This window comes from Antrostomus carolinensis, unplaced genomic scaffold, assembly GCF_000700745.2.
Source record: "Antrostomus carolinensis isolate BGI_N321 unplaced genomic scaffold, ASM70074v2 scaffold40035, whole genome shotgun sequence".
In the NCBI taxonomy this organism is placed as follows: domain Eukaryota; kingdom Metazoa; phylum Chordata; class Aves; order Caprimulgiformes; family Caprimulgidae; genus Antrostomus; species Antrostomus carolinensis.
The window spans coordinates 4,633-18,711 of NW_010319210.1; the positions used below are offsets into that span (position 1 = coordinate 4,633).

Below are 14,079 nucleotides of genomic sequence, written 5' to 3' on the forward strand. Positions count from 1 at the left end.
GACATGGGACTTACGAAAAATGAGGTTCACAACTTTCTTCAGTTACGCTTTATGATCTGAAGTCACTTTTTTGCCTTTTATAACGGCCAGAATCAGCTTGCTGCTTGTGTTCTAACATTATCATTCATTAGAACCACCCTAAATCTCGCTTTCCCACATTAGCATGTTGAACATTTAAAGCTACAACTACATTCATGTCTTCGCCCATTCAAAAAAAGAATAAAATTAAAGAGTGGGAATGTTCACCATGTGGAGTCCATGACTATGAACAATGTTTCTAGGCCAACCTTTGATCAATTTGCTAACAAGCTTTTGTTCCCAAAGAAAGCATTTTTCACATACTGCAGACTGAGTAACAACTACTCAGGGTAAACAGTCATACCTAGTCTATTAGCAGCAAAATGAAAACAAACACCAAAACCTGCTTGCAGATCTGCACAGTCCAGTTCCTTTGCAACGCACTGATTTCCAGTCACAAGAATGTATCTAGAGCTTTTTCTTTTTTAATTATGCTGCTTTCAACAGTTACCTACATTGCTACTAGATCACAGTACTTTCTCAAAGTGATTTTCTTCTTAACTTATATACACTCACCCAATTGCTGACTTAAAAGCTGATCTGGGAAAACCAACAATTCTACCTTTCCCTTCAATTAAATAGTCAAGACTAGAATTCATAAGTGTTATCATCATTGTAAACTATTAAGGTTACAATATCTGTAATTAATTACTAAAGGATTGTAAAGTAAACCAATGGAAATTTTAGCCTAGTCATAAATTCTATTATTGCTAAATGGAAGATTTATACAAACCAGTGTTTTATAGAACCAGCAATTCTCAAGTCACTCAAAAAAAAAAAAAAAAGATAGATTTTGTATTAATGCCACTTTTTTAATTGGGGTAGCTGAGCTCTGCTGCAAATCAACTAGTTAGAAATACTTCTCTGGGTCTTAAGGAAAGGAAAATACTAAAGAGCTGATCTGGGTGAAAGTCTCCTACTGGCCAAATCATCTTATAGTGTGCCCTGGGCCCAAATATGCCTCATGATAAAGCAGGATTCTAACCCAATACATTAATGCATCAATGATTTTAATATCTATCACGAACACTAAAGTACTTACTGTTCAGTTGTTGCCACAACAGTTCCTTTTCCTTCACTTCCACTCCCACATTTCTCCTCCACACCCCCAAAAAACATTAACACAAAAACAAAATAATATAAATATTTGAGGGGGAAACACAACGCTCAAGTTGCAAGAAATTAAAGACTTGAAAAGCACACACTTTTCATGCATGAAAAGGAGTCATAGACCAAGAACTCGACTGACAAAGACAGTAGTTCAGTGGCAAATAACTCGTGTGTCAGACAACTCCGGCTAGCATTGTGTGCACCACATACACCTGAAAACAAAAACTCTGCTTTTCTTCAGACAACTTAAAACATTAAATATTTTAAAGGGATCTCTTCCAACTCCAAGTTGTATTTACACAGTTATCCACAATAATGTGCAAAGTAAAATCTGGCATCAAAATAAATTTAAAAGTCCCAAGAATTGAACTTGACATTAAAAACAAAAAGGCAGCAGAGATTCCACGTCCATTTTATGCACACTTTGAAGAACTACTTAAGACAGTGAAAAGGTTGTTCCAGTTGAACCTCTGGAAGTTTAACAAATCCAAACCATGCCGCACTTCAATCACTAGCTGTCTTTGCCACAGAATTCACAATATATCCCACCAGTGAGGTCTTTGACAACTTTTTCTTTGATCAGTTTTTGCAGGAATTTTGTTTCGCTTGTCACATTGTGCATAGTTTGTCCGTTCATGGCAGCCATGCAGAGGTTGTTGTAATAGTGCAAAGGTGTGCTGGGCTGATCGAGGTCATACCCAAATCCTGCTAAGCTCACTTCATCACATAAATGTGTGGCCAGAACAACTGCTGTGACCCCAATCGTAGGTACATTCTGAAAAGGGGGAAAAAAGAAGCCTGCTCAATTCAGACATATTCTCCTTTGCCAGTTTTTACAAACCTTTTACAAAATTTAATGGCTTTATCTACTCCCTCTCCTCACTGAAAAGTCAAGTCAATTAAACAATCAATTAAAACTAAAATCAATTACAAATAAAACAAAAAGCCACAATTAAATTATCAAGTAAAACTAAAAAATTCAAGGCCAAATAGTAACGCAACTTGAGTATTTGCCTTTTGGGCATCAACACTGATTTTTTTTTTCTGTGAAGGGAACCATAGAATGGTTTGGATTGGAAGGGACCTTAAAGATCATCTAGTTCCAATCCCCCTGCCAGCAGCAGGGACATCTTCCACTAGATCAGTAGAAGCCCTATTACTATGCAGTTAAACTACAAATGAACCCTCGCTCCAGACACTCCAACAATTCGTGACATGAAATTAAACTTGACATTTCTTGATGTACACTTAACTTCAGTCTTGAGCAACAGGCTCTCTAACTTTTGAGAATATGACTTTTCACTGAGCAGCCTGTGGGGAAAGCAAGTATACTACGATACAACTAAAAGATACATAGCTTGGTACGTTACATTATTTTTATAAATAAATGTGGTAAGATCCTTCAAACATTTGTGCAACACTAACACTAAATGCTTTCACACAAGAGGTAAAAAGACAATGGTTATTAAGTATTTTTCATAGCTCAGGAAAACTTGTGCCATCCAATTTCTCAAAGAAATAATTAAAGTAACAAAAATCCAGTGCATAATTAAATGGGACAATTCATCACTCCATGCTATTGCTGGAGCAAAGGACACAGAGGGAGGATACACCCATCAGTTACTATTGAGCACACCAGCATACACAGCAATTCCAACAGCTGGCAGGTTGCTCTGCACTGGCTGGTTTCCATACTCTGCTTTCCCTGCAGCTGGAGACATCTGTCTGTAGGTGATGGCTGGTTTGACTTAACAGGGCTGCTCTTAACACACTTAACATACATCAAATGTGTGTTTTGAATATTTAACGCTGGTCACAATGATGTGTGAGTGAACACACCGCACTGGAATGAATTTATGTCTCACTGCATTTGAATGCTTTGTAAAACAGGCCATTTCGTATCGGCATGCACAGGCGTTATACTTCATCTAAAAAGGTGATTGAAATCCTATTTTGATTTCACACAAGAAAATATAAGAGTCTTTTGACAGCATATTAACTTCCCTATTACTTGAGACCAGCTCTGAAACCCCACGGAGAAATTACATTGACAGAAGAGCCCAAAACTTTTTTTCAGTCTCTTATTTCACTTTCTATTTTATAGTCTCCTTCTCCTAAAAGGAAACTTCTTACCTTATCCCAACCCCAGAATTTTGATCGAGGCTCAGGGAACTGTAAAATGTCCAAAGCTGTCTCTTTGATGATGACTGGATTCAGAATCCGAAACTGCTTTGATGTAAAAGGAATTTTCTCAGCAACCTCCTTCCAAAAGAAGAGTCGCACCCACAGAGGCTAAGCGGGAAAAAGAAAATGGTTCAGCAAAGGGAAACTCTGAGACTGCAAAGTGTATGGCAGACACAGTAGACAAGTTATAGAATCCATCAGTGATTCTGAGAAACTCAGGAAAGAGTCTATAGCTAAGGTGGTTCAGGAACACTTGTGTGTACAGCCTCGAGTAACTGACCCAAAAGAAGAAAAACCTTCAAAGTATTTGGAATTGCAGAGAGGACAGCAGAGGGAAAAGTTGTTTATATTCTGAATATTTTACTGCACTTTGTGTTTAATTAATCAACATATCCACCAGAATCCACAAAGTTCTTTGGACCCTCCCCAGCACAACTGAGCAGCAGTAGTATTTAAAGAAATGGGAAAGGGAACCACAGTTTTCCATGAACATTAACCAGGCATTTTGAAGCAAGCACTGGATCTAAAACAGTTTTGCTCAGGCTCTGAAGTGCACAGCTGTCGTTTGACAGCATCCACCTAGTGATAAATGCAACACTTCAGAAGAGAATTTACACAAGCCTCAGCAAGCTAGATCCTGATCTCATGCTACTTGCAGTCAATTAGATGCACACTAATGGAAAAAACAATGCTAAACCAGGTTCATTTTACAAATCTTTCCATATAATGGGTAACACTAAGCAAATGATAAAAGTGATAGAGCTGATAAACCTCTATTTTTTAAACAGGCTTTTAAGGTACAACTCTACAGCAGCTTGAAACTGATCTAATCAAGGTTGCTATGGTCCCATCTTCCCACCTGCACTCTGAATCAGTTTACTGAAGCACCAATGCCTGCACAGAGAGCTGATCCAACTGACAGCCTAGTGTTTGAAAGGAGAGGTATGTTTTCAGCTCACAGAATCAGAGTGGTTGAGGTTGGAAAGGACTTCTAGAGGTCATCTGGTCCAACAACCCCACTTAAGCAGGGACACTTAGAGCCAGTTGGCCAGGATCACATTCACATGGCTTTTGGATATTGCCAAGGATGGAGACTCCACAGGGTAACCTGTGCCAGTGCTTGCCACCCTCACAGTAAAAAAAGTGTTTCCTGATGTTCAGAGGGACCCTCCTGTGTTTCAGTTCACGCACATTACCTCTGGTCCTGTCACTGGGCACCCCTGCCTCAGGTATTTATGTAAATTAATAAGATTTCCCCATGAGCCTTCTCTTCTCTAGGCTACACAGTCCCATCTCTCTCAGCCTTTCCTCATAGGAGAGATGCTCCAGTCCCTTGAGCACCTTCATGGCTCCTTGGTAGACACTCTCCAGGATGCCCATTCCCAGATCAGCTCCCCAAAATAGCTCTCTGCACCAGCAAAAACACCAGCACAAGGAAAAAGGTGGCAACAAGCAGATCTGCTCCCTAAGCCATGCAAAACAAGAAAAGGTATTCTTTTCATAAAGCACAATACTTCAATCTTGTAACTCACTAACAGAGGACGTCACAGATGCCAAAAAGCAATCACTCTTTCAATCCTTGCCAAAACAAATTTTAATACAGAAAGCCATCCTGGTACTAGTGATTCTTCAAAACCAAACCTTAAAACATTAAATAACCAGATAGCTTGGTAACACAAGTAAGTTAGAGATTCCACTCAAGTTAGAAAGCTGCTGGTGGTCAAAGTGACCACACTGCTGCAGGGAAGGTCATAGACCAACATTGCCTTGTCCCTGGTAAAAAAATAATAATAGTAATAAAAAAAACCCAAATAATAAACCAAACAAAAACAAACCAACCAAAAAACCCAACCAACCAAACAAAAAAACACAGGGAGCAGAAGTTCTTAAATTTGCACAAATTCATTCATTCAGGAAAATCTCCCCTTTACAAAACATACTCAGATTATTCAAAACAAGGCAATATCCCTGTACACACCCTCTGGACTAAAGCAGTAGTAGACAGTCATGGTCATTATTAAACAGGCCTTCCATATGCTCTCATGTTGTAAAAATCACAGAAATAAGAAGGGAACTTGGAGTACCTAAACTAGGAAGTATCAAACTGTTAAAAAAAATTGATAGACTTTCTTCTAAATCTCTCTCAATAACTTAAGAGTGCTTGTTTTCAATCTGTGGTCAGAGAAACCCATCTACTGGTTTTCAACTTGCAGAAGTTATCTGCCTGCATAATTCAAGAGGTGAAAACCATCAATTTAAAGAGAGGTTAGAAACATGGAACCCTTCTACCAGTTCCTTAGGAATCTTTACATTTCTTTAAATATTCAGTGAGAAATAACAACCTCTTAATTTTGTAACCACAGGCAAATGTGAACTAACAACTGCAATGGTTCCATTACACATTAACTGCCTGTTTGCCTGTCGCAGAAGGAAAGACTTTAGTTGTTAAAAAAACAAAAAAACAAAAAACAAAAAAACAAAAAAACAAAACAAAACAAACAAACAAACAAACAAACAAAACCCACCAAACTGGCATCCAGAAATCTCATTTCTATTTCAGGCTCTTCAGACTTGAACAAGTCACAATGTGAAATTAATTCCACTTTAGCAAACACTTGGTATGTGCAAACCACCAATATCCACAGTAAAAAAAAAAGTGTTATTGTAAGCATGAGGCCTCGACATGAATGTTGGTACCAGCTGTAACTAGGAGACATATCTGAGAAAACCACATTACACAAATGATCATCAGTATAAAAAACTGAAGCAGCAGATCAGGCAGTTTCTTAAGCATTAGAAGAAAAAAAATAAATAAATAAAAATCACAGGTACATAACACTGCTGCACTACATACCAAGGTTTCATTTTTTACCATTGCTTGAAGCCAGTTGAAATCAACACTTTTAAACAAAACAGCCACAAACAAACTAGCAGGAGGATACTCGTGTTCTGAAAGTGGAGCTCCTTCTGGGTAAGTCATCCGTATAGTAGTTTTGTTACCAACATGATCTGTGTATCCTTGAACTGGTGCATCATTTAACCTAAAAAAGAACAAACCAAAACCAAACAAAACTGTATTTAATAAGCATGGCTTAAAATCTCATTAAAGCATCAGACACTAAGCAAAGAAGCTGTATTTGGCCCACAGATTTTTAACAGAGCAGAGAACAGTGTTTTTCTCAGTATCTCGATGTTCCTCGCCTCACACACTCATCCATCTCTTCTCTTTGAGCGGAAGCCAATTCTATTTCTGGATTAACTGGCACAAGTGCAGAAACTTCAAAAAGAAAAGCTTGAATAGAAAAGTAACTAAAAACAGCATTGCAGAATTTCATATTCATTGCCTTGTGCCAACCCACAGAGGCTTAAAAGAGGAAGGGAAAGAAAACACAGGAAGTTGCCGGCGTTGTTTTAGGGGTTTTTTTAATATAAATATACACATACACACACATACGAGTATCAGACCCACAGAGGCATTCAAACTACCCCTTGAATGCAATGTAATGGATCCTGTGGGTTTTCATCATTCCAGCTCACTAAAAACTTCAGGTGCTAGCACACTGGTGACAAGAAGAGCACTATTCAGCTCCATCAGTTCTGCAGAACAGCGTAAATCCCACCAACTTTTCTATATCAACAGAAAAGTCACCTTCACGCTGCCAGCCCTAATTTCAGAGAAGTTAATGCAAGTTCTCTGCCCTTCCACGTGCTAACAGCTTTGTTTCCCTTTATATAAGAGATACTGACTCATTGTATCAAGTCTTCCCTTTTTAAGAGGAGGAACTTTTAGTTTACAAAGCAACTAGTGAAAATGCTTGCATTAAATTTATTTGTGACTTTACATGATTCAAAATACAAAGAAGGAGAGTTCAATCACTAATGTTCAGAAGGCACCGTTACAGAGCACGTATTAATTTAATTCAGACATTAGAAAACATAGGTAAACTTAGAAAGCATGCACTGGTCTTGTAAAGATAAGGAAAGATAAGCATGCTGTGCAGTGTGTAAGCAAACTGTAAACTGAAACACCAATTAATTTTTATTGTGTTTGAAATAGCTGTTGTTAAAAAAAAAAAAAAATCCTTCAAATAAGCACCTCAACTAACCAAGGGGGAAAAGGCAGAGGTGAGTCCTAAAGCTTAAACATATGAATGGATAAAACCAGGACTGTCTACTTGTCTATGAATTTACTGGTTTCTATCTCATTTCTGCACATGGTTTTTTTTGTATCTGAAGTCCACAAATAATTACACTGAATTCCTGTCTTGTGAACATGACAATTTATTTTGCTCCCAAGTCTTCAAATTCCATCAAGTCACACACACAAGATCACAGAATGGTGGGGGTTGGAAAGGACCTCTGGAGATCATCTAGTCCAACCCCCCTGCCAAAGCAGGTTTCCTACACCAGGCTGCACAGGAAAGTGTCCAGGTGGGTTTGGAACATCTCCAAAGATGGAGAAGTCACAAGTAAATTTCTCAAAAGTACTTTCAGAAATAGTCTTATAAGTTGCATAAATGTTGGAGATACTTTCCCCTTTAGAAACAAAGTTGGCTCATAAAGTAAAGTTGAAGTAGTTGCAATGCTTAAATGGAAAATACATACCTTATAACAATATCAAACTGATTCAATAAGTGACCCAGCCCTGATCCATGAAGAATTCCACCACTGCCAACAACAACACAACGCTTGCAGTGTTTTGACTTCAAATCTTCTGGTAAATCATGCTCAGGTAAAAGTTCAAGGAGATTTTTAAGCTTATCAAAAAACTTATGAAATCCAAAAGGAGGTTCATATTTAAATAAAGCTTCATCTTCATTTATATTTTTTCTTACAAAGGGAGATATGTGCATGCTATATTTCTCTGCAAATAACTTCTCCATTTCTTTCTTCACATAAGAAGGCCGGCACTGTTCCTGCAAGGCAGCGCTGGCATACTGTTGTGCTCTCTGGAATAAAACAGACATGATTTCAGTCAGGAAAGCCATCTTCAGGAACATACAAAGCCCTTTTAAAACACCACCAGCTGACCCACCAGCCGTTTAGCAAACACAGGGGTTTATAAAGAAAGCCTAAACACAGACATTTTAAAATTTTCACTCAAATGCAGATACTAACCAGTGCAGGGTGAAAAATCTGCAAAGGAATGTCTCTCCATCCAATCACTTAAATGTGGATAGGAGCTTTTCTAAGGAATAAATTAAGTTACTAAAAGAGGTAAGTGAAAATGAGCCATTTTAGAACATTTGTACTGTTACTTAAAAAAAAAAAAAAAAAAAATTAAAAAAATCTAGACTTACTAAAAGGAAGCAGAATTCTACTCCACTGCTCAACTGTGTGACCTGAGTTCTGCCTGCAGTAGGATTTTATCAGAGACACATCCATTGAGTAAAAGTTCTGTGAAATGGCAGGCTGGACTTGCTTACTAATCAAAATGAAGCAACACTTCTCCTATTGCTAAGTGTTATTGCTAATGACTAAAACACAACTGAAAAAGGAATGCAAGGTGGAGGTGTTTCAGGTCTTCTTTCAAAGAATAGTCACCAAAATAAGAGACTGAAGTTCTATATTGCATTAAAAGATTAGGCTGTCTGATAAAACTACACATTGATCAGTCTCATTAAAAAAAGAAAAACAACAAGAAAAAAAACCCCACTATTCATGTACATTCCTTAGAAATCTGTAGTGGCAAGTCGGTATTTAAGGTAAGGAAGAAGAAAAATAGCAACAGTATTCTTTTTATCAGTTAAAATGAAATCTTTTCGCATGTTCTCTTCCCCGATACAACTCCGTTGATGTTTCCTCCACTGTAAAAAAACCACGAGCAAACACAGGGGTCAGAGTATCAAGATTGAAATCTAGTGTTAACTCAGTTCCCCTTCTGTACTGTTAAGGGAAGTGTGTATCTGGGTGCACACAGAGAGATGTTGTGCTGCTTTTATGGGGGTTTTTTTTAGACAACATTGTTCTACAGAACTGCCTCTGCCACTGCTACAAAGGTCTCTGTAGGACTGGGCATAAACACCACAATTCTTTGGGCAAAGCATGGCTGAGCAGCTTCACATTGTACTTCATTGGCAAGAGTCAGTGGCTCTTTGGAAGAGCTCATTTTTAAGGCTGACAGTTGTGCACCCTATCAGTAAAGATTAATGCAAATCACTTGACAACTGCCCCAAACAGTTTGCAATCAGCTATTACCTAACTAGACAAAGAGCAATGCTATCACCTCATTCTGCATCTAACACAAACAAAATGAATCATGAGACAGCAATAAACGCAGTCCATGCAGTCTTTAGGTCTTCGTGGCTCAAGTTGGTAGTTGTTTGGAAGCAAGAACAGGTTTTTGAGAAAAGAAATAAGTCAAACGAGAAGAAAAGGGGAGGCCAAGAGGCTCAGAAGGGGAAAACATGCACTGAAGAAGGTAGGAGGTGGGGGAGGATGTACGTGCACTATTTTAAACCAGGGCTTCTGCAATAAGTTGTGTCTCAGCGTTTGAGACGTTCAAGGGCAGAAATGTGACAACACTAAGCCAAGATCATTAGTTATAAAGAGCAAACAGGTTAAGTAGCAAAGGCAGAGAAATATGAGCGAGAATGAAGAGAAAACATTACTAGTGTCTGTTACAGCAGCTTAAAAACCACATGCAAAACTGCAGCTGAAGTAGCTGCTACCTGAAATAAATAAGTAAATGAACCAAGAGCTGTACCCTCCTGCACATTTGCCCTGTGATTCCAAAAACATCTGAGCAACTACAAGGCAGAGCAGCCTGGGGAACTGGCTTAGGCAAATAAAACTTTGGTTTAATATGTTGGGTTTGGTTTTTGGTTTAGTTTGGGTGTTCTTTTTGTGTGTGGTGGGTTTTGTTTTGGTTTTTTTTTAATATGTTACTTTTCATTTGCATCAATGTTCTGTTCACTAGTGTCACCTGCGCTAACACAACAGTATGATGACATGTCTATTTCAAATGTTATTCTTAACAGTGACAGTTACCTCATTTTAACCCTAAAAATCCAGTTTTTCTATGCACTTCTGTTGTCACTCCACATGAACAAAACCTACAAGTTCTATGGCAGGAAACAAAGCAAAATATATTTTCCCTCACAGGATAATTTCAGCATTCTAGTTCTTTGGTATAGACCCTTATAATTCTTATATTGTCAGCTAATAACTTTTTTTTTTAAGCCAAGTGAAGAAAAAAAAAAGCCAAAAAATACCAACCCTTACACGATCGAGGTCCACATACGGCATTTTTGTTCTGTCACATTCTTCGGGGCCAAAATGCAATTTGAGAATATAAAGGAAGCACCCTCCAACCACAAACAGTGCAAGAAGTCTAAAAACAAACAGGAGGGTGTAAGGGTAGGAGAGAGAAAAAAAAACAACATATTTTTTACCAGCATTCCATCAACTGTTAAATGAGCATCTTTAAACAAACTTAAGACAGTTGAAGAGCTTCAGGTGAATACTTGCATTTGATTCAGACCAAGAAAAATTATTACTTTGTTCACTGGAAGTCTTTATCAACTCTTCAGAACGATCTGCAGGAAAGGACCAACATACCAACATGCTCTGAGAAGGAAAATTTTGTACAGTGACACTGATTTATGCAGTTCTATGCCTGCATCATGTACTTTAAATGCATCTCTGATGGGTCAAACAATTCTCCTCACATAAAGAAAACAAAAGTTACTTCTGTTTTCCTACTTTAAGGGGTAACTTTATTTTTAAATATGTATTTTCATGCAAGTTTAAAAAGAGATGGAACTTAAATTTGAAATATTTTGGGCCAATGGCCATCACCCACAAGCAAAACTTTGAACTCACTGGCAGACTAGATGCAGAATTTAGATGCTCAGGTTTATCTTGAGAAGCCTAATTTAATTATTTCCACAAAACATGAAGAAGAAAAAAAACAACAAACTTTAAAATTGAGTAATATAGACAATCTGTATTTTTTATCTACTTATTTCTCATTCCAAAGGAATCTCCTTGCTGATCTTTAGATGTTCACTTGGCTCATTTCATGTCTAAACCGATTTGCAAAAATTACATCATTATTTGGTTAGAGTTGTGGCTGTTGCTCAAATACATAGTTTGAGCTTTATTATTGATTTTCATTTCCTACGGTTTCCTAAGGACTGGACATTTGTTTAAATGCCTTTAAAAAATACAATCTACCAAGCGTTCAGTGCTTCTTGAAACTCTTTCAGATTGAGTTAAGACAGTTTCCAAGATTTTTTAATTTTTTTTTTAAAAAAAGCTCATACCATATAGGCCAGTAGATGCAATCTGGCACTTAATTTACAGTATGCACTGCAAGCGAGGTGGTCACTGGAAGAGCAGCACTGTTCTTGCATCTGATTTAACTAAATTAAATGTTGCACTGATAGTGGTTCTAAAACCTTCATTAGTATGTGATGCTGTAACCCCTGGAAATTAGCTGACTGGCAGAAAAGAGAAGATTCACAGCAGAGGAATGAGGCTGGTTTTCCTCCACAGAGGTCTGTCAAGTATCTCTAGATTCAGCTGGGCCTTCAGCATTCAGGTGCTCAAAACACCAGTGGATGTAACAGTTTGGCTTTGGGTTTTGGTCGAGGGAGGTGATTCTGCCCCTCTGCTCTGCTCTTGTAAGGCCCCACCTGGAGTGCTGCGTCCAGTTCTGGAGCCCCCAACACAAGAAAGACATGGACCAGTTAGAACAAGTCCAGAGAAGGGCCACCAGGATGATCCGAGGGCTGCAGCAGCTCTGCTGTGAGGACAGGCTGAGAGAGTTGGGGCTGTTCAGCCTGGAGAAAAGAAGGCTCCAGGGAGATCTTATAGCGGCCTCCCAGTACCTGAAGGGGCTCCAGGAAGGCTGGGGAGGGACTTCTCATAAGGGCAGTTAATGACAAGACAAGGGGAAATGGGTTTAAGCTGAAAGAGGGGAGGTTTAGATTAGATATTAGGAAGAAGTTCCTCACTGTGAGGGTGGTCAGACACTGGAACTGTGGTTGCCCAGAGAAGCTGTGGCTGGTCCCCCCCGGGAGGGTTCAAGGGCCGGCTGGGAGAGAAAAAACAACCTGGTCTAGTGAAAGGTGTCCCTGCTGCTGGCAGGGGGGTTGGGACTGGATGAGCTTTAAGGTCCCTTCCAATCCAAACCATTCTAGGATTCTATGATTTTTTTAAGCTTTAAGACCTAAAAATTCATGTGCCAGAGTGGCCTCACAGTAGTGACCTTTTTTGGTTTAAAAATGCTTCTGGATGTACATTAGCGTACACTCATTAATTCTAATTTGATGTTAAACTACAAACAATGGAGTAATTAAAATTTTGTGACATAGCATTCCAGAAGTCTTCACAAACAAATTAACTGTCAGAGAACATTTCCCCAAAATACCCACTAAACATCCAATGCCCTTCAATTTCTTAAATTATTAGACTGTACAAAAGCGTCAACATTGTTGCTTCTCTGGGTACAAAAGGATTGGACATACTGCTGAGTGAAGTCCTGGGATCTCACACTGGCTTGGGGCAACAGGTACTATTACAAGAGAGCCCAAGCTCCACAAAGTGTTTGAGGTGCCTCAGGGAAAGCTGTGAGCCTAACCCTCCATTCAATTTCTGTGGCAATCTCATCCCTTGATTTTTGCATCCATTTGTTACTGCCCAGGCTAGAGAGAGAGCAACTGACCTCTATATTGCCATGGCAATGACACTTACTTGCGAGTACCTTTTAAAAACCAGCTTGGTCTTCTCATCTTCATGTGCAGCCACCTTACACCATTGCACAGGAGGTGAACGATCACTTCTCAGCTTCACAGAGTTATTGTCACTCAGCATTGCTGTAAAAAAAGAAAGGAAAATTGTCATAACTTTTTCTGAACAGACAAAAATTCAGAGGACATCCAATGACTTAACTTACACTGCTTCCCAGAGAAGACTGTGATTCTTGGTTATCATGTTGGGAATACTGAATCACTCCTGACCTCCTTGTGATCAAGAACATACTATTTGAGCCACACCACCAGGACATGATTATAAAAATATGCACATGTTGGCAGGTATAAGACTTTGCGTTCTTCATAAGTCTGAAGTCCAACAATTGTGACTACACCAGTTACTGTCAAACACTTTTGTTTCACCTTGTTCAAACATCATTTTGTGCAAGCAATTATCAGCCTCTGGACATGGAAAAGAAATCTACACAGTATCCTCAGGGTATGTAGGATTCCTGAATCAAAGTGTCCAAGTACTCTGTTACCCTTACCCCATCCTCAAAACCAGAGTCCATATTTCAAAGGAACTCCCCCATTTCCTTGAGGTTAAGCAAACCTATCTCATCATCAAGCTGACTCTACCGCTGACCTCTTCAAAAGCCCCAACAATGTGGTCAGCAACTTCAACTGCAAACACCAAGGAGAGAGTGCAGGAAACTGCCTGGCACTCAGCAGGACCAGGAGGCTGCCAGCACAAGGGCAGTTTCTGTGCACAGCAGCAACTGCCCTCCAATGAACACTGTGAACCCAGCAAGAGCACACAGAGTTCCCTCACAGATGGGCAAGTCACTGATCATTAGCTAAGGAGAAGCAATCTCAGTGCTTACCGTCTGTAAGCTCCCACGAGTTTCTATCAGCATGCTTCAATTCTGATTTTGGAAAGAAAAACGCAGGCTGACACATCAACTTCTCACAAGCTGCTGCCATTAACCAAAGATGGGAGAAAACAAGG

The 14,079-nt window shown here is 39.0% G+C and overlaps 1 protein-coding gene across 2 annotated transcripts; it reads right to left on the reverse strand.

Moving 5' to 3' along the window:
• Nucleotides 1-1,637: 1,637 nt before the first annotated feature.
• Nucleotides 1,638-13,196, reverse strand: ST3GAL5 (ST3 beta-galactoside alpha-2,3-sialyltransferase 5). Of its 2 annotated transcripts, none has more exons than XM_010169186.1 (6): nucleotides 13,072-13,196; nucleotides 10,591-10,705; nucleotides 7,978-8,321; nucleotides 6,227-6,413; nucleotides 3,322-3,480; nucleotides 1,638-1,963 (listed from the first exon to the last, which is right to left on the reverse strand). In XM_010169186.1, exons 1-6 carry the CDS (start codon nucleotides 13,113-13,115, stop codon nucleotides 1,700-1,702), a joined length of 1,113 nt encoding a protein of 370 aa, XP_010167488.1. In that variant the 5' UTR covers nucleotides 13,116-13,196; the 3' UTR covers nucleotides 1,638-1,699. The 2 variants fall into 2 exon arrangements, with proteins under 2 accessions (XP_010167488.1, XP_028941076.1); XM_029085243.1 differs by having other exon boundaries at nucleotides 13,082-13,191.
• Nucleotides 13,197-14,079: the final 883 nt, after the last annotated feature.

What these genes read in the sequence shown, in the direction of transcription:
- ST3GAL5 (XM_029085243.1), bottom strand. Translation starts at nt 13,191, where the DNA reads ATGCTGAGTGACAATAACTCTGTGAAGCTGAGAAGTGATCGTTCACCT. An exon ending in ACCAAGCTGGTTTTTAAAAG is followed by an intron (nt 10,706 to 13,081) that starts GTACTCGCAAGT and finishes GTTTGTTTTTAG; the next exon opens with ACTTCTTGCACTGTTTGTGG. An exon ending in TGGTAAAAAATGAAACCTTG is followed by an intron (nt 3,481 to 6,226) that starts GTATGTAGTGCA and finishes TTTCCCGCTTAG; the next exon opens with CCTCTGTGGGTGCGACTCTT.